Genomic DNA, 21,323 nt, shown 5'->3' with positions numbered 1-21,323 from the left:
AGATCAGAATCTCTGTGCTGGGCCCCAGGTGTCTGTGGTGCTAGTATGCAAACTAAGATGAGAACTACTGCCTTAACCTATAAAGGGTAGCCACATTTCCAGTGAAAGTCAGTTATTGTACATGAATGCTGACAATTTGGGGATTAAGGGTTACTTTAGACATAACCACTTTGATATATTTGAGAAATGAGATAAGATTTAAACTACGTCATTAAAATCAAGGCATAGATATTTTTTAATTAAATTTACCAGGGTGACTTTGGTTAATAACATGTAAGTTTCAAGTGTACAACTTTATAGTACATCATCTGTATACACCACCCAAAGTCTAGTCTCCTTCTGTCACCATGTATTTGACCCCCTTTACCCTCTGCATCCCCCTAACCCCACTTGCCCTCTTGTAACCACCGTTCTGTTGTCTATATCTATGAGTTTGTTTGTTTTGTTTGCTCATCCATGGATTTTTGTTTTATATCCCACATATGAGTGAAATCATATCGTTTTTCTATTTTACTTATTAACATTTTTGAATTAGGCAACATGAAAATAGTCTGTGATATGCTACTAATGAAGACTTGAGAAGGAATTAATTCCTCATTAAAAAGAAGTAAATACTGATATCTTGAATTTAAAATATCGATTAAGATGGGCTACTTTAATTTTACCATTATAAAAATTAATTTCTTTAAAATAAAATTTGGGGGAATATATGAGGATGGAACTAAATTCTAGCAGGTTATAGGCCAGATTAGTATTGGTTCACCTTCAATATTAATTTCTAAACATGAAAGCCTTTTGAATGACAATGGATCATTAGAAAAAACTAATTTGACTATGAAGGTTTGGACAAAACTATATTACAAAATACTATATTATAAACAGTATCTAGAAAGTGAATGCTTCAAAAATACAAATAACAAAGCATTTATTTGAATATATTCATAATCACACTTTAATCTTTTTCATTATGGTTTAAAGAATTGCTTTAAAATTCTGTCATTGTAGATCACAGTGGGTATTGTATTGCCTTATTAAAATCGTATGTCATTTTTCCCTTGGTTTTATTCAACATTTGGTCTCTAGGAAGTACTTTTGAAAACAATTAGATTATTTCTTGAGAAAATTCCTTTGCACAAAACTATAACCTAGCACTGCCTAGTTAGGTATCTGTAAACTTCAGATATTCTGGTTAGTAAAAGTCGCTTGAGGTCTTTTTTAAATGATGATTCTATGCCTTATTATTTCTTGTTACAGACAGACTTTGAAAAGGATGTAGACATTGCTTGTCGGTCAGGTAAGAATATTTGGATTTTGAAACTATAATCGTTAGAATTGTTCAATCATTTTTATGGATTTTTACTTTAAAGAAAATGCTGTGGTTTACATATCACATATTGATATGATGAATAGAATAGAATATTATGAGTTCTATTCATAAATAGAATCTTTCAGATAGAAGCATTGTAATAGAATAAGGGAGAGGATGGAATGAGTGGGAGGAAAGACAGGAATGAAAGAGAACCTAAAAATGGTGAATTGGGAGCACCGTTAGAGCAAAAAAGCATTGACTTGAAGACATAAACCTTTCATTCTACAGATTACTGGCTGTCAGGTATAATGCCTGTCAATCTAGTCTCTTTCTGTCTCAGTTTCATCATCTATGAAATATAGGTTGTTGTAAGATGAAATAACATTCTGTGTGTGTATATCATAGCCCTTGTTGTTGTTGCTATATTTTTAGAGGGGACCATAAAAAACCATGCAGCCACATCCTGCCTTAGAGTGCTAGGATCCCACTGAATGTCCCTAAATGGTTGTCCTCCCACCTGTGGATTAACTCACCAAGAGTAGATGACTCAAGTTTTAAAGGAAACTACATGTTTCATTTATTGGATGATTCCAGTTGTTAAAATGCTCCTTTATATTGGGACAAAATATACCTTATTTTAGCTTTTATTTGTTGGCTTTAGTATTGCCTTCTAGAATAAGAGTGGATAGTTATGTCATCAAAACATCCAAATATTTGACAGCAAATATCATTTAGCCCAATCCAAGTATTTTTTTCTGCAGACTAAATCAATCCTGTTTTCACATTCATTTCTCATAGAATCTTCCCAGGCAGGCATGGTGCCCCAGGTAGCCTCCAATTTGTTAATAATTTTAAATTATTTTAAATGTATACATATGTATCCAGCATTTATCACAGTTGGCTCTTTACTCATACTAATGCTATCTACATTTGCATCTGATTTCATGGCAGCCAGTACAATACTAGTGTCAACTAGTTATCATCTAAAATCCCTAAGACGTGTTATAGTAGCTGTCAGGGCTTTCCAAGTCTAAGGTTATATAAAGACTCTAGGTTTTTGGTTTGTTTGTTTGTTTGTTTGTTTGTTTGTTTGTTTTCCCTCTTGAAGAAAAATCTGGCCTTTGGATTTACCTCTACATGCTATTATCTTACTAGTTTCAGGTTAGCATTCTATTCATTTAGAATCATTTGGCCATTGAAAGTTTGCCTAGAATACCTTCTAAATTTCATCCAAATGGTCAATAAAGGAGTTGAAGGATGACACAGAGTATAGCACCCTGCTATGTTCAATAAGGCACCCCCTAGCCACCCCATGCATATGCCCTCTAAGTGTAGTTTTCAGATTCAACTCAAAACCATTAAGCATCTGTGCGGAGTCTGAGATCACAGAGTTGTCATAAGTATAAGAATATGAGCGACTAATCTCATAATCTCATTTCTGAATTCAACCAAAATACTCAATATAGAGTGTGGTCATAGCAGAGCAGTAGAATAACGGTTACGATAACCTTGGCTATGTGCAGAGTATTAGGAATTACCCTGTCCTTTTTAGTATCTAACAAAATATTACTAAGATATAGTGTTTGGTTTCCAAAGTTTACCATTTTCCTCTTTGGAAAACTGAGAAAACATTTTCCTTTGCTTCATCCACTTTCCATAATTTTTTAAAGATCATTAGCCATGGTGCCACATTCCACATCTGTGTTCCAAGGTGGAATGTGATTGCCTGGCTCCAGAAGCCTGAATTTATTTAAAATAATTAGGAATTTAATTCCTATTTACCTACTTTCAATATAGTTTTCTATCTACTTCTTTTGGTATACTCTTTACAGTTCTCCTTGATAGAGAAGAGGATTAGGAGCAGTTTTGTCTTTTCCTTACCAGCTATTAACATTAAATCAGTAGTTGTTAAAGTGTGGTCCCCAGACCAGCAGTGTTAGCATCACCAGAGAACTTGTTAAAAATGCAAACTTTCAGGTCCTACCCCAGGCCTACTGTGGGATAGGGGAATCAGTGTTTTTACCTGCCATCCAGGTAATTCTGACACATGCTGACATTGGAAAGAAGCACTGTATTAACCCATCCTAATCCAAGCAGTGGTCTCATTTTTTAAATTACCTATTTTGTTCTCTTTTGTTAAATTACCTATTTTGTCCAGAATGCACTACAGTCTGAGATTTGGTATTCCTAATAAAGGCCAGCACCGTTATTTTATTAGAAAATATTATTTTTAATATTTTTATTTTCTGTCTGGGCCTTTTTTAGCTGAGCTCATCGGGAGCTTGCATCTAAGTTTTTCCTAGATATTTCTGTCCATCTTGAGATAGATTCAATTTTAAGGTCTCAGCTCATGGACCCTGAATAACCTTTCTCTAAGTTTTGTTGCAATTACTTTCCCAAAGCATGGAGTACGTATTTGATTATGCAGACTATTCAGGTGCATTTTGTTTTGTTTTTGTTTTCATTTTGTCTTTTACAGCTTTATTAATTTCTCTCAAAAGTCTCATTACTTCAACATCATGTCTGTATGTGTAGGTGGTATGGTTTTCAAATTTTGGATATCCATTTTAAGCAAGTCTAAGGTAGATGTTTATTTCATATAGAGTGGACACTACTTCATGAGAAGAATTATCTTCCCCAAATATTTAAGATGCACACATTTTCAATAAAGATGGCTATATCATTTGATAAAAATGTGCTAAGTGTAACTATAAATCATACTACACTTATACAAAACTAAATGAATCTTGTACAAATGTACATTATGAAATCAATATCCAGTACTAAGATTTCCTTTATAGTTTATAATATATTCATAAAAGTATAAAATTATCCTTAATGCAATATGATAGGTTCCCATAACCTTTAAATTTTACTGCAATGAATTTTCAGTTAATTTTTGCATACAGTCAAGGATTAAAAGTATTTTTCCCTGGATTTGGAGATTTTTTAAAGTATTTTATCTAGAATATCATTAAGCTATTAATTTAACATACTTTGCCCTTTAATCTTTTCATGTAAATCGTTCCTGGCAACCACAATTTATTACCAATCTATTATTTTAAGAGGTTTGAAATAACTCTCTTAAACTAAATTATTCTAATACAAAAGTCACATCCAAATTATAGGTTAATTAAAAACATGTAGATGTAACATGATTTTTAGTGTCTAAAATAAAGAGACCTAATAAAATAGATAACGTATCTTTAAAGATAAAAGATACTACATGAATGATGCATGTTTTGAAATAATTTCGAAGGCTTCTCTTCTTTGTAATAGGTAACCACATTCAAAGTCTTCTATTTTTCAATGTCCGCTTTAATCTACAATAATTTTGCTATTTGAAAATTGGATAATAATGGGTAAAATTGAATATATCTGAAACTTTTCATGAAGAGACAATATCTATGAAATTTTCAGTAGTGATCACTCTGCCTTGTAGATAGGGCAGTGCTAGGTGCAAATGTTGTGCCAGTTTGCACACGGTGCTGTTCCATGTGCTTTCAATACCATTACAAAAAATTTCTTCGGACTTTCATTCCTTCATACCTCAAACTTAGTTGCTCACAACTAAGCATGCTTTGAGTCATTCTGCCTCTATTATGCACAAAATATGGCTTTCTTTTTATATAGAGGCAAAAAGATATATTTTAATAAATCTGAACTCTTTCATTATTGGTTTGTTTTTGTTTCGTTTGTTTTTTATTTTGTTTTCTCTCACTACAAGTTAAAATGTATTTTAAATTTTTTCTAAGTCATTTTTCAGGTTTAAAATGGAATAGAGGTTTCAGAAGCTCAGACAGGTTTTTTTCTGCTTAAACCCAATTGGCAATTTTAATACCCCCTCAAGGGCATTCGAGCATATGGATTGATCTTGTAAAAAAAAATTTTCCTACATGAAGCTGAAGATGATAAATACCTTGACCATATGGACTTCATAGATAAATGCTCATTAATTTTCAACATGCATAAATTTTGGAAGGATTTCTGATGTAGTAGGATGAAATTCTTATTACCTCTTTCAAGAACTATTTTAATGAATAGAACTTGTAGAATACTTTAGGGGAATAGCCTTTGTGAAAAAGTCAAATTCATGTGAAATATATCTATAATTTTATAAAATCTTTTGCAGTAGATTGATGAGAATACTTCTCTGGTAATCTGCTTTTCCCCTGTAAAGTTATGCAGAGTTGTTTAAGAATAGGCACTGAGATTTTTGAAAGTCCATTAATCAACTTTCAGTTATTTTTCAGCTGTAGGCTACCTGAGATCTATGTGAGCATATCAGAATCAATAAAGTATGATTAAGTAATTGGGGCCATTGTACAAACAATAGATATGTAATTTTTTTAAATACCTTTTTATTTTATAAGGAAATTGCCTAGTAGAAAGAACAGAGTACAATAATGAAGAGTAAACATGCATTAGCTTTCTTTTATTAACTTTCATATTTGAATCCACAGTTCTTCATAAGGATATTGGTCCTTGCCGAGCAGCAACCATAACAGGAACACTCTCCAGGATTTCTTTAAATGATGATGAAGAAGAAAAGGGAACAAACCCCGAAGGGCTAAGCTATTCGACATTGCCTGGAAACGTCATTTCTAAAGTCATTATCCAGCAACCCACAGGTCTGCACATGCCCATGAGTATGAATGAGCTGGGCAATCAGTGCTTGAAAAAAGAGAACAGTGAATTGCGAAGAACTGTGTACTTATGTACAGATGATAATTTGAGAGGGGCTGATATGGACATAGTCCATCCTCAAGAAAGAATGATGGAAAGTGACTATATTGTGATGCCCAGAAGTTCTGTAAATACCCAGCCATCAATGAAAGAAGAAAGCAAAATGAATATTGGCATGGAAACCCTGCCACATGAAAGGCTATTGCACTACAAAGTAAATCCCGAATTCAGCATGAATCCCCCTGTAATGGACCAGTTCAATATGAACTTAGAGCAACATCTCGCACCCCAGGAACATATGCAGAATTTACCCTTTGAGCCTCGCACAGCTGTGAAGAATTTCATGGCCTCTGAGTTGGATGATAATGCAGGACTATCAAGAAGTGAAACTGGATCAACCATATCAATGAGTTCCTTAGAGGTAAGCAATAAACTTTTTCTTGCTATTTGAAATTTATAGAGAATGAGAGAGAATGATTCATGTGGCATTGGATTGAGGGGGAAGGGTCACATTAGCTTTTGCAGTTTTGTATCAGTAAGAATTTTTGGCATTAATTAAGAATGTTGGGATTAATATTCTGGATGTAGTTTTTTTCCAGTAGTTCATCAGAATCCCCTTTCAAAATCATGTTTGAATACAGGAACTCTCTATATTTAAAAAGATACCTATCAGTCATACTTCTTCATAAACCATAAACACACATACACACAGAAAGATCCTCCTGATGTTTGTGAGGAACTAAAAGTCCTCTGGTAGTTAAAAAAATTTCTGGATGGCACTACAAACTTAAACCAAGATCTGGATTTTCTGCGTGAGGGCAGCTGTTTAAAGTAAGAAAATTGGAATGTTACTATGAGCTCTACCATTACACTGATTATAAACTCCGTTATTAGATCAATATCTTTCAGGGTAAATATTTTAGTCTTAACTCTTACAGAACGATGACCACTAAAATTTTTGGTCTTAAATTGTGAATCTCAGAAGGGATATAAATTGAGCAGGCTAAGATTAATTAAGTCAGGACTCTGGGGTCCAACCACATGGCCTGTGTAAAAAAGCAAACTCCCCTCAGCTTCTTTTCTATCCTTAAAGTGAAGTAGAGAACAGTCAACAGCTATCGGTATAGTTCATTTTGTATTAGAATTAATCTAGACCTAAGAAATTTCTTTTGACTTACATCCTGTTACTGTTTTATATGTGATTTTTATATCCTTAAAGTTTTGCTGTTAACTCAAAGCTGACATATTGCATGTGTTTGGTATGCAATGCAATACATGCATTCTTTTATATGTATTACCAATCGTTTTAATAAGAGTATTTCATAAGACACTGTTTAGAGGAAGACACTATAATCAGTTGCCTACCCTTTCCATCAGAAGTATAGTGATAATCATGTTTTGGTGTTCCAATGTGCCCAGAGGCAGTTGTCTCTCCTTTCTTCCCACAAATCCATGCCTCTACATGGGCAACGTGAAGAGAGAACCTGGAAAGTTAGAGTAACATGGTGAGTGGTATAATTTTGAGGTTTTTCCAAACTACGTCAAGAAAATTCTAGACCAAAATGAGAGTGTACATGTGATCTGAAAGAAATCCCTAAATTTTAGATCAATCTCAAACAAAGAGGGTTTCTGAGAAGACTCGCCCCTCAGAACCAGGCATAGGGTTAGTGGGGCCATGTTCACTGCAGAGTGGACGACTGGAGCGCCCTCTAAACAGAAGTAGTCAGTCATTCTGAATTAGCAAATAAATATTGTTTATCTATTTCTAATTTGCATTTCCCAAAGACTCACAGGTCTACCATAATAATAATCACATAAGCATAAACTACATAATGTTTACACAAAATCACAAAATTTTTTAAAAAGATATTTAGTGAGTATGCATATAACAACATAACATCATAAATCATAATTTGGATGCACTACTGGAAAAATTACAATGACCATATGGAGTCTTCTACATAAATGGCTAAAATGTACTAAAGGAATTAGAATAGAATTACATTAAATATTTTGTTTGTTATAAAAATGCTTTTACATCCAAAAGCCTAAAAATCTGAGTTTGATGTTGTACAAGTTGTGTTTGAAAAATAGACAGTATTTCCAAATCTCTGTATCCTCATTATTAAGTATAAGCATCATATAAAGCTGTGATTCAGTCAAAAGATCTGCATTTAAATAACTTAGAGATCACAAGGCTTACATCTTGAAAAAGAAGAAAATTCAGGATTCAGAATGAAAATTCAGTTCCTCATCTTTATTCTTTAAAAGAGTTTAATAATAATTGCTTATGGTGACCATTTTAGGAGACAGCTGAAAAAGAATATATAGATGTGGGAATGAATAATAAAAATTAGCATTTATATAGCATCTTTCATTAGCAGAGCCTCAAATCACCTTAAACACATGAATTCTTCACAACACTTCTGTGCAATGGATAAGTTGTTATAATCCTTGAAGTAAAGTCATTTGTTCAAGGTTACAGAGCAAGTACATAGCAAATCTGGGAATCTTTGTGTCCCGATCAATTTTATGCTGTCTAAAGGGATAATAATGTACCTGAACATTAGCATGAGAGTAACTTTAAAGTTCATTTCAACCATTAATAGACTTTTGGTCTTAGAGTGAATAAAGATATGAAATGCATGAAGTATAGGTGTATGTAACTAGCTGATTTTGGAGATAGGACTGTGGCCCATGATAATAAAGTCAGTGGTATGGCTTTCTTAATGAGTAGAATGATATATTGTCACGTAGAGTTGTCAACTCTGCTAGTCTGTATCTGTAGGTCCAATAAGTGGGGAAGATATTCTGACAATAGAAAAAAAGCAGAAAGATGACAGGAATGTCATGGAGAGTGGCAATCTTTAGTAGCCAGGGGGTGACTAGAGTCTTAGAAGACAACCTGAAGATGAAAGTGGGTGAATACAGATGACACAAGGTCTAAGCCATAGAATAATTTGAGTCTTCCCCTCAGAGTGAGAAGGGAGATTACAGCCTCAGGGGTGGCCTGCCTGGGAAGCTGGGGCAGCAGAGGCTAGCCAGGTGCTAGGATCTTTCCAAAGATATAATAAAAAGATGTTCCCATTAATGCAGGATCTTTCCTCTCAAAGTACGGGTGTTCACAAACTGTTACAGTGGGAAGTGGTGAGGGGAACAAAGAGAAGGTAAAAGCTACCAATTGTAGCAGAGAATGCGGTAGTAGTAAGAGAAGAGGGAAAACAAGAGTTGAGGGAGAAAAAAAAATGTCCAAGAGTGGGTGGAAGTATTTATTTATATAAGCAGGAGGCAACGAAGAAAGGAAAACTCCCCAATCCCGAAGGCAGTGCCAGCAGAAAAGGCTTCAGCCTCCAGGGGAGTGCGTTCAGCCAATCAATCCCCAGTTATAAAGCATAGAAAGTTTAAGATATGCATGAATTTTCTTAGCATGAAAGATTTCTTCCCTGCCTAATATTACCTTGTTTCTTTCTTATGTTAGCTTCCATCTTCCAAACTGTATCCATTCCAAGAATGGACTTGTTAAGTAATTCTAAAAATTTTAGATTGTTTCCATAATTATGGAATAATTGAAATATTAATGTGGTAGAATTTCTCACAATGGCTCCAGCCCTAGTTGCCCTCTAATTGATTCGCTTAAGGTTAAGAAGAATGAAATTGTCATCAGCACTTAAGTCATTCACCTTTAATTAATTAGCAAAAAGTGTTGAGTGCCTGGTATGTATATAATGCAAAAAAAAAAAACAATAGTTGCTAAGGAGCAAGTGAGATATAAAAGAGGAGTCATAGGTCTCGAGCCATTGAGGACTATGAAATGTAGTTAAAAGCATGGATTATGATTTTATATATATATATATATATACATATATATATACACACACACACATATATACTTTTAATTATAGGTATATCACTGTAAGAAGACAAGTATTTGTTTTAAATCATTGGAACACTGGTATTTATTCAACAGTTGGCAGCTGTTAGATAGCAAACATTTCTTCCCTCAAACATCTTCCCAACTTCTGTGCATGTTCCGGGCCTATTTGGCACACGACCCATTCTGCACACTTTTCCCCTATATTACTCAGGGTTGATGTGGGTAACTGCATCTTTGGCTTCTAGTCATTGAGAAGGTTGCCAGTAAGAACACTGGAGAGAGACTGGAGGTTGGGGAGGAGAGAGGGTCCCAGATGTTTCTTCCCTGCTCTTTCTGCTATAGGCAGCACATTGTGTTTCTATCTGCAGTTCCAGAGTGCTTCCAGCTTCTGCCAGGTGCCTCTGTCCTTGGATTTAGGTCACTAAACTATCTCCTTTTGTCCATGTAGCCTATGTAAGACAGTTACTTCTTCTCTTGCGAATCTCTGGGTTACCTCATGTGGCTTCTCATTTCTTTCACTTGAATTCTTGTGAAACAGTTTGCTCAAATGTAAACACATTAAATTGTTTCTGTTATTCTCCTGATAAATCATGCCTTGATTTTTCTTATTAATAAACCCTTAATAACTAATCAGAATTATGTAGATTACAAATGATTTTTATCAAAACCAGAACATTTTGCTACTCTGACTCTTGTCCATTTAGATATAAATATTATATATGTAAAATGCTCAGATAATCTCTCAATTTATACATGGATGGAAGGGGCCACCATTCTAGGCTAAATATTTATATCCCAGTTTTCCTCTGAACATGAATTACAGAGCTCTCAGCATAATGGTTTTTAGAGGTAAAACATTTTAGCTTAATGTCAGCACAGGTGCCTCCCTTACAGCTATTGCAAGGATCAAGTTAGATAATGTATATGAAAGCCCTTTGAAATTTGTAAGGAGTGCTTCAGATGGAAGGTTTAGTTATTATTTCATTAGCATTATCTCGAATATCTGTGAAGTGACTTGAATACTATCCTAAATCGATATTCAAGATGTTAGACAAAATGTTATGATCTCATTTGAGAAGTGGGAGACTGTCGCTAACAGAAACCGTAATAGAGCTGACCATTGTACAGAAGCATCTTTTTAAAATTTTTTCCTCATATAGCTGTGAGTAAAGGAAGACTTGGCCTTATTTAGTGTCTTGGTTTTGCTCCTGGATTAGGGAATTTTGTCTTTCATGCAAGCACACAAAATTAGCTCAAAGAAAAGTCATTTTTCAAAATTAATTATTCTCAGGTTTCTTTTCCACAAAGATTTTGAATGGATATTGTATCAAAGCTTTCTCTTTGAGTGGTTCATTGCTCACTCTGTAATAGAAAGTCTTAATGGCATATTGCCACTTACTAGTCAGTGGGATTTATTCCTCACTGTGAATCTTCTAGTGTCTTGTCCGGCTTAATTTGCAGTGACACAAACAATGAAGTATTCCCTTTGAGAAAGTATACATCATTCTACAAGACTGAGATATGGAGCAACACCTCTATGCATGTACTCACTAAGTACTCTGAGTAGCCTCAGATCATCATTCATTGTCTTAACCTTAAGTCATCCTAAGGAAGTTTCCCTTCTATTAGGGATAAGCCTGCTTTCCTCTAAATTGTCTTGATTCTCTAGACTGTCAATTGATCCATTCATCATGGTTTTGTGTAGTTAGTCCACTTGTTTCTCCAAATTCTCCCAGAGTATTTCTGAGAAAGAACCACCACCACCAAAAATGAACAAATCACATTTTGTTGGATTTGTTTGGCTGCCACAGTGAAGCTCCTTCAGTCATTCATCAATAATTTCGTGAATGCCTACTATTATGCCAGGCCCTCTGCTAGATGCTGGAGATATCAAAGTGATGAAAACATGTGGATACTGCCCCTGTGATGAACAAACCTTATGGAAGAGATAGATAATTAACCTTTAACAAATGAATAATCTAAAACAGTATACTGTGCTGAGAAATAACCATAGAATGTAAGGCAGAGACTTCTTTAGATAAGGTGGTCTGGGGAACCTTCTAAAGTATAAAGGGTGAGGGGACTTTCAGGCAAAAGAAACTGCAAATATAGAGGTCCTGAGGTGAGAAAGAGCTTAGAATAGTCTTATAGGATTAGGAGACCTGTGTAGCAGAGGGCAAGCACCTTAAGATGAAGTTTGAAGACGAAAAAAAAAAAAAAAAAAGATTTTGCAGGTCCTTCTAAAACAATGGAAGCAAATGAGGACTTTTAAGCAAAAGATTGTCATGATCATTTCTCCATCCATCCATCCCTTTGATGGATTGGAAGAGAAAGGATTAGGATCCGGCAGGTAGTAGGAGCAGGGGATGGGAGGGAGCAGAAGACAGGAGGCTACTGAAATAATCCATACAAGAGATAAGAATACCTTTAACTATATAGAGATGCAAGTGGAGATGGAGGAAGTGTGTGGATCAAGATGTACTTTGGAAGTAGAACAGATGGTACTTGCTGATGGATTTGATGTGCAAGATGAGGGAGAGGAAGGAATAAAGGGTGATTGTTTCTAACTTCACCAACTAGATATACAACTTTTTCAATGATGGGGAAAACATGAGGAAAAAGAGTGTTTGGAACTAAAAAGATGGTATTTAAAACCGTGGAATGAAGTATATTATTCAGGAGAGAATATGAGATGAAAGAGAACTCGGGAACTCAACAATTAGAAGGTGGGGAGATGAGAAAGAGCCAGCACAGGAGGCTTGAGGAGCTACAGCAAATATGAGGGGAAAAGGGAGGAAAGCTGACAGATGATGAGTGTTTAATGAGGAAGTGATTAACTTTTAAAAGCTTCTGAGAGTCCAGTAAGATGAGGACAGAAAACTGACCTTGAAAATTGACCAGACGGAATTCAATAGAGACACTGACAAGAGGAATTTTAATGGGATGTAGAGGACAGAATGAATACAAGTTGAGATGAGTTCTAAGTGGGAAATTAGGAAAAGTAAACAGTATAAAAACTTAAGAATTTATATTACCTACTGTGACAAAGTTTATTTGTATCAAGTTATTTGGTAATTTGGGGATGTATAGACAGAGGCATTTATATCTTCATACATTTCAACACTACCCTAGCTTATTTTAAATTTATAGATAGCATTTCTTCAATTATCCACTAATCAGAAAAACTGTATGACTTGATCACTTTTCTTAATTGATGCTCATATTTTAAACATATAACCATTATTTCCAACCACTTTCATACCTTACAATAACATGCCAGAGAGCTCAGAGGGACATTTGGATAACATGTAAGTCAGTCAGTTTCCACAAACTTCAGTGCTTTGAAAGACATTCTAACATACTACGTGAATACCAAGAGTGAAAACAGAAAGAAACTGAACATTCTGGTTCTTGCACTATGCCACCAATTTTCCAATGCTAGAGAGATTTCTATAAGGTAAATTAGATTTTGCATTAGGAGATGGAGAAATCAGCTACTCTTTGTTATTGCATCACTGCTCATAAGCTATCCTATGTTTTAGTGGTTTTTAAGTTATTTTACTCAACACAAATTATGTATATTGCCATCAGATTTTCTCTCAAATAAGTATATCGTATTTTTTCTCTTTTAAAATATAATTGAAAAGTGCAAGTTAATCTAATTACCTTGATTTATGCTTAGAAAGCATCTCTGTGCCACTGCTGTCAGACTTGGATTGGCTGGGCCCTCTAATGTTATTCTTGATAAGTTCTGGTAACAATCAGCAAAGTATCACAGGCATCTTGTACCACTTGTACCACTGAGTTAGAGAGAGACAGTGGAGAAAATGGGATTTGGAGTCAGAAGACCTGAGTGTGAATCCCACCTCACTTGCTTCCCATCCAGGTGAAGTGGATGAGTTATTTTAACTCCTCCTGTCCTCAGTTTTCCTCATTCTTAAAATGGGGATGATAAATACTTTACCAACCATCCACAGGGCAGTGAGCATGTTCCATGTCAACTGTGAAAGCACTTTTTAAATTATAAAAGGTTAGAAAACATGGTTAGTCTTGTGGGGTATAAATATTAAACAAAATTTTACCTCACTTGGGCTCTGAATATCTGCCACATATTTTTCATGCTCTGATTTTTGAGTCTTCACTGCTTTATTTCCCACCTCCCATCTTGAGGCTCTTTTGATTGAAATCTGTTTACTTCATTTGTTCATTGCTTAGTCTAATCCTTCAAGTCTGCTAGTTCTGCTATGCCTTTGTTAGAATTTAATGTTAGTAAGTTTATATAGGAGAGAAATCTATTTGTAGGAGTATATTCATTTTCTTTCCCATTATTTCACATAGACATGGGTGACATCTGCTCTAAGAAACAGAATCTATCTCTGTTATACTTCTAGGTTCCCATCCTTTGTTCTTGCTCCTAAAATATGGAGCCTTGAGCAACACGAATCCATCAGTATTTCCAGTTTTTAGGCACAGCTCTGCATTCAGAAATGAATAGGGCAACATATGGCCATTATGACCTTGGGCAACAGAATTCCTCAACACGTGCAGCATAAAAGGCCTCGTACTCTGCTGGCTAGCTGAACCTTTTTCATAAGATTTCACTATTTAATTTTCAAATGGAACACAAAGCTCATGACTAATGTTCTATAATAACTGCTTAAAACTAAGTGTTTCCATGCTTGGATTTTGCTGTATTAGGAAAGAATTTTGCTTAACATATACTTAAAAAAAAAAAGTCCTGCTGAGTCACAGTGCCAAGAAGCGAAGCATCCAAGAGCAGGATGGAAACATTAATATTCAGTCTAGCATATTGCAGCAAAGCATTATGCAGTGTATCGGAGCCTGAGTTTTACACAGAGCAGTTAGGTAGCAATAGTGGCAGGGAGATGGCAAAGGAGAGCTGCGTTAAATGCCTTCCCACTTACTTTCTCCTTCCAGCATGTCACCAGGGTTAGGCTAGGGTGATGCTGGAGATAGGAGCAAATTGAGATCAACATGCTGAGTTTCCATTTAATAAAACCATCTCCTTCTCAGCACTCTCCTTGATTGTACTTGAAGACTAGATTCTCGATCCGGCTCCACAGAAATCCGATTATTTCAGAACGTTTAAACTTTTTTTAAAATCTTTCTTTTGGTACATTACCTTCCGTCTATTGAAACATGCTTTGGGAAGTTAGTTACACAGGGGGATTCTGGGTCTACAGTAAACATTTTAACTCTAGTTAAACATTTAACTCTAGCAGTCCAGTTTTTCAATAAACTACATTAGTGCCTTCCTGTCTCCTTCCTGTCTTGGATATGATTCCGCGTTTAGGTCACTGAACTTAAGGTTGCAGATATTGGGAGTGGAGAAGAAAAAATAAGAGAACTTTGTCTAAAGGTTGCAAATTTTTTTACAACTGCCTGAGTACTGTTTTGAATATTTTCCTCTATTTATTCCCCATTCCCTCCAAAAAATAAAGCCCCTCTTGCCAACCCCCCACCCCCCCCTGCAAAAAAAATGTATTTTGGAAACTTGCTTTGTTCTATAAAATTTTGGAGGAACCTTTCTATATTTATCAGTCATCTCCTTCTATACCTAATCATTCTAAGAATCAAATGACTTCTTAGAGCAGATGCTAAAGAATACCTTTTCTACACTAATGAAATATCAAATTAATTTCATTTTAATTATGTTTATTGACTTTCTCAAGCCCACTACCTAATTATTTTATAATGGATGTTTATACTAGATTTAGGAACTGTTTAACAGAGCCAGGGCTATAGAGGAGCTCTGTGAGATATTTATGTCAGTGTTTTGCTAAAATAGGATAAATACTTCAGTTCCTAAGGAAGGGCTAGCAATTAGAAGGACTTTCCTGTCATGGAGGAGTATCAAAAACCAAGAAATTTGTTGGTGAGACTTATAGAGAACTTTGAAACTGAGAGAGCCAGAAGGAATTTGGTAGAAATGAAGGCTAGAGGTTGGTTGGGGTGGGGAGTCTTGAGATGGCTAGATATTTTCTGCACAGCTTTTAATCTGTTGTGTCCATAAAGGAGTTTTGCTATAGTAGGCCTAAAATCTCCTTCAATATTGAAGTTTTTGTGTGAATTTCTACAGAAAAATATCTCCTTACTAAAAAATTAGAGTTAAGACATCAAGGTGAGAAATATGCTACGTTTTTATATTCTTCAATTTTAAAGGAAGTTCAAAAAGAATATAGAATAGTTTGAAATCGTAAAAATGTTTATTTATTCTTATATGAAGAAAATATACAAAGCAGGAATATTTTATTGAAAATAACGATTTTCATCTTAATTCAATAACTAAACACAACTTTACTGGTTTTTCTTTTTTAAAAAAAATAACAGAGAAGAAAATCACGATATTCAGACCTTGACTTTGAGGTAAGTTTCTAAGATTTCTTTTTATAATTTTAATTACTTGAATTCAAAATTGATATATAATTAAACATTACTCTGCGCAGCTATGTAGGGGTTCTATTTTCTATTTAAATGAGAAGTCAAACATTTTTAATTAAAATCTATACTGTATTAGTTGTAGAAAAAATTGTTTAAGTTCTAAGTGTTTTAAATATATGCTGAGATTTTCCAGACGAGTAAGGAATCCATTTTATAGATGTTAAGGTAAGTGGACAATTTATGGTGAGGGTTGAACTTGGTCAATTCAGTTTGTTGGGAAATGAGAATGTCGGTTTCTTGATTTTTCATATTTAAAACAATTATATTTGTTTTATTTCAATGACTACCTGAAGAGAGCCTGTGAGGATGTTTTAGCTGATTAGCTAGGCTTTCTCTGGGACTTACTTGCCTTACGTGCTGATTCCTGTTTAGGTTCTGTGGTACATTGCGGGTTTTTTTTTTCCAGTAGTAAGTATTGGTTCAATGTGCTCCTGTGTTTAGTAAATGCTTTTTCACAGATATAAACAAGATGAAGATGTTCATTTTCCAATTTACAATTTATATTGATGCTGTAATATCGGTGCTAGAAATTACTGAAATCATAGCATTTGAGCAGCTTATGCTGAGCACAAAATTAATGATGTTTAAGCGTCACATAAAGTGCACTTATGCATCTTGATAATTGGATATGATTCATAGTCTGCTGACATAATTGGATATAATACATTATAAATTTCTCCAGTATATTTGGACTATTGTGATACTTACATAGAACCCAATACTCTTAACTGATATTCCTAAAATTATGGAAGCCTCCTAGAACATGGAAACTCATAATTCAGTCATTTCATTTATGTAAATGAGTATTGTACCTCAGTAATGTACATCAGGCATCAAAAGTGAGACTTGTTTTTGTTTTTTTTTAATACAATGGAGAATAAGCTCTGGTTTTACTTTGAACAGAGTCTAAGAAAAATTGGTCTTGTTCAGTAATATTTTAGTAGTATTTGTACAGGATACAAAGCAATGATAAAGAATTTAGCCTCCATGATAGGGTAGCAATTAGCACTGATGCTGCTCAATTGTAGCAACCTGGCATGGGATAAATATTTTATTCTAAGTTTTCAAGGCACAAGTATTAAAAGAATATATTCAGCAATATTCACTTTTAGGTTCTTTTGTGCTTTTTAAGGGACAGATATTTTAGTGTTTTTTTTTTTTTTCCCCTACGGGTAGCCAAAGATAGAGCATTATACTGTGTATATATTTGTCCTGAAAGTAATAAGTTGTTAGGTTAGTACAAAGGCAAGGAGGTGGGAATTAACTCACTAGACATCAGTGATAAAATATAGTAAAAACCTAGCCTCAGTGCAGCAGCCAGCTGGAGATATGTAATCTCCAGCACTGAAAAGAAATCTAATCATACTATGTCATCTGGAGCATTAGAAAAACTTTTTTTTTCATATATTCTAGAGCAACTGATAGCAAATTCTCTAGGTTGATACTTTTTCCTGTGCTTAGTATTCTAACATATAACCATAGTATTTTCAAAACATTTGCTGATGTTATAACATTAACAACCTTGGATATTTTCTTTAGCTTTTTAATTGCTATAGTTATTGCAGGATTGCTATAGGCATCAAACTATGGGGAAAAATAATTTTGAGATATTGCTTTTTCTTTACAAACCATTTAGTACTATTCCCCTTAGTCAACTATAGTTCTGTGGCAGATATCTCATAAATTGTATTCAGGAAAATTGCCAGATTTAAATGATGGATTTTAATACAATCTATTTGTACTTTGTGGATGGTCCTTGGAAAAGAGTTCAAGTTGTCACCTTTTAATTCAGGCTGCATAAATTTGTTTATGTCAAGCTTTCCGACAGCCCCTCCCTACAAGCTTTACCACACAATGACCAATTTAAGCATTTTGCCACTGACAGACTTTGCCTACTGAACACTTGAAAGCATTTTCCCTTCAGGCCTCACACATTCCCCAGAGTCTGTACATGATAATATTCTCTCAACTCATATAACCATAAAACTTTGTGGCTAGTAAGTGTTATACCTGGAGAAAGGCCCCTTCATGTAGAAATTCAAAGACAACCTTGAATTTCTAAAATCAGCAGAGCAAAGTGTTGACTAGTCATAAAATGGTGACATACTGATCCTTGCTTTCCTAGAAAGCAGGGATAGTCCTAGTCCTGTATTCCCAGCTCCAAGCAGAGATCTGGGATACAGTAAGCCTTCAATAAATTGCTATTGAATGAAAAAAAAAATTTAAAGCCAATTTGCTCTAATGTTATCAAACACTGGATCTAAAATGAGGCAGATACCAGCATAGAAAATGGGCAGCTATGGAGATAGCCATATTATGTTACCGAAACCAAATCTGGTGTGCCAGAAAAGGCCAATACTCAAAACATCTGAGTTTAGAGTAAGGAAAAGTTTATTGATCGAGAAGGAGCCAACAGAAGAGATATGATACTTAATGATACCTTAAATCCATCTTGATGGCTGCACTAGGTTAAGTTTTTTGTTTTTTGTTTTTTTTATGGGGTTAGGGGAAATAGGAATGCAGCAGTGCTGGTAGGGCACGTTTTTATTGGAAGAGCTTTGAACTTGGCCATTTATAGTAAAGAGATATTAACACCAGATCTTCCTGAATAGTGGACCCTTTGCTTCTGAAAGGGTTCCAGTGTTCAAGTTCAGGTCATGTCTTATCCCTTTGTGTGTAGGGGGAGGGCACGACTTTGGTTCTAGGTACAGCTGGAAGTCAAAGTTCTGTTTTGCACATGCTTCCGTCAGTATGACTTGCAGTTTTGGTCTGTTGTCTCTGAGAAGCAACACAGTATTTCATTAAACAGGATAGTACCATTCTGAGCTGGTTCTGCAGATACAGTTGGCCTTCAAAGATATCCACATTATGTATGACTCAAAGGGGTGAATGGCAGGTAGAAATTCTAGGAGGAGGAAAAGGCATGAAGGTTGGTTTAAGTATGACATGCTCAAGAAGTAAGTTGAACTACACTGAAGCATGGGTCTATGGAAGAACCCAATAGAGGAAGTAGTTTAGAAACCATATAGTGAAGAGCTTGTACCCCAGGTGAAGAAATTTTACCTAATTTGTTACGAAGAGCTGCTAAGACTTTTCTGAGTTTCGTTTTTAACGGAGGAATGATTTGCTCTGATCTGGGCTTTAGAAAGGTGAATATGGCAGTAATGAGAGATTGAATTTGAAGTAGGGTGAATGTGGAAGTCAAAATACAAATTAGAAAGTGACTAGTTCAGGGAAGAAGTAATGAGGGCCCCCCTCCTGGAAATGGTAGGAAAAGAAGGGGACGAAGATCTGTGGAATTTGATCCTTAACTAAACACAAGGTAGAAGGGTAGGAGAGAGGAAAAAAGATGACTCTGCAAGTCTGAGCTTGGGTTTCTACAGATACCATTAATAGATTCAGAAGAATCACAGAGACATCTAGTTAGGACGAGCTGCATTTTAATACTTAAGGGAGTAAGATACCTAATATGTTTTATCAGAAATATTAGGCAGGTAATTTAAATTTAGTCTAGGTTGAGGATAAACCTCAAAGAAATTTTAGGAGTGCAATTATAAACATTCTTTCTGAAACTGTAGTAGACATCTATTTCATGTTAAAAATATATGGATAGAGAAATTTATCTTTTCTTCCAAAAATATGGAGACAAACCTTGTCACATTGTTCCATGGGGACCATGTAGCCTCTTACAAACATCTTAGCATGTTCCTCCGATGTTCCTAATGAGCCCCACACATCTATTAAACCCTTTTTCTTCTCAAACTGAGAAGTGATGGTGGGCAGAGAGCACAATAAGACGTAGACTCACGATATTCATGTCTTACCTTTGTGGGGACTTGAGTTTTTACTGAAAATTTTGGGGAAATGTAGCCAAGTAAGATAAAACGTGATTTTGTATTAATTGTATTTCACTATGAACACAGCTAAACTATGACACGGAAGACAGATTTTTATATTAATTTCTAAATAAAAAGCATACAATTTCTAAGAAATATCTTGTTCATATTAGGCCCCTTCCTGCTTTGTCACCAACCCCAAGCAAGAAGTGCACTCTATTAGTGCACTTTGGGAGAAAAAGTTTGAGCAATTCATTCCTATGCTACATCCATTTCTTCTATATTACTAAATTTATACTTCTTTGTAGCCAAGTATACTTGAATGACAGTGACTATATATGTTCCTTAATCAGTTTTTCAGACCTTTTGTCTAGTTTCTTTTAAACCCTGGGTACTACATCCAAATAGAAACATTTGAAACATAAATGATACTATAAAGTCAGGCAGTTCAAACTACAGGTTCTGTCTCATGAGACTCTGGCCAAGGAAAGGTCCATAAAATATTCCCTTCCCACAAAACAGCTTTAAAAATCAGGCTTAATTTCTATAGTGTGTATTGCTTGCTTTCTTAACATGAGTTTTGACATTCATTTCAGACTATCATTCAACAACCCACTCTGGATCATATGAAAAGTGGTAAAAAAGAAAAGTAACCATAGTTTAGACTAGTTAATATGGACAATGGCAGTATAGGTGTATAAACTTCTAAGTCTGGAAAAGGTAATTCAGAAAGTGGTTTCAATTCCTATCAGCAAATGGTAGGCCCCATAATTTAAAGTTTATAGTCGGGAGATTTTCCAACTTTTTCTATGCCTGGTAATGCCTATCTTATCTAACTCAAACTTAAATTCCAACCCTCTGATTCACATTTCTAAATTTAAAAGAGAAAATCTCCAAGCTGCTTGTATCAAACCTACTCAGAGGCCCTTTATAAGCCACCGATATGGAAAATAAGGGAGCAGGATTTCTGCCTGGAGCCAGTAAAACTAGCCTTCCAGTGAGAGACCTCTTGAATGGGTGAGAAGGCAAGATTAAGGATGACCTTCCATGCTGCAGCCCTCTTCCCTGACCTATGTATTTATGCCATTTCATTCATTTAATTTTTTCCACACACATTCATCCAGCACCTGCTGAATGCCAAACACTTGTGCTAGGT

At 35.0% G+C, this 21,323-nt stretch overlaps 1 protein-coding gene across 7 annotated transcripts in view; it reads left to right on the top strand.

Annotated features, from left to right (window-relative positions):
- ADGRB3 (adhesion G protein-coupled receptor B3) overlaps positions 1 to 21,323 on the top strand; it is a 654,835-nt gene that overhangs the window by 622,560 nt on the left and 10,952 nt on the right. For all 7 annotated transcript variants that reach the window (XM_039852889.1, XM_039852886.1, XM_039852892.1 and 4 more), the window contains 3 exons: positions 1,255 to 1,294; positions 5,773 to 6,416; positions 16,221 to 16,256. In XM_039852889.1, coding sequence (XP_039708823.1) covers positions 1,255 to 1,294; positions 5,773 to 6,416; positions 16,221 to 16,256 — 720 coding nt within the window. The remainder of the gene's footprint in view (positions 1 to 1,254; positions 1,295 to 5,772; positions 6,417 to 16,220; positions 16,257 to 21,323) is intronic.

The sequence above is a fragment of the Pteropus medius genome, unplaced genomic scaffold (genome assembly GCF_902729225.1).
Source record: "Pteropus medius unplaced genomic scaffold, Ma_sr-lr_union100, whole genome shotgun sequence".
Classification (NCBI taxonomy): domain Eukaryota; kingdom Metazoa; phylum Chordata; class Mammalia; order Chiroptera; family Pteropodidae; genus Pteropus; species Pteropus medius.
The sequence above is the reverse complement of the archived record's forward strand: the minus strand, read 5'-3'. Positions and strand labels throughout refer to the sequence as shown.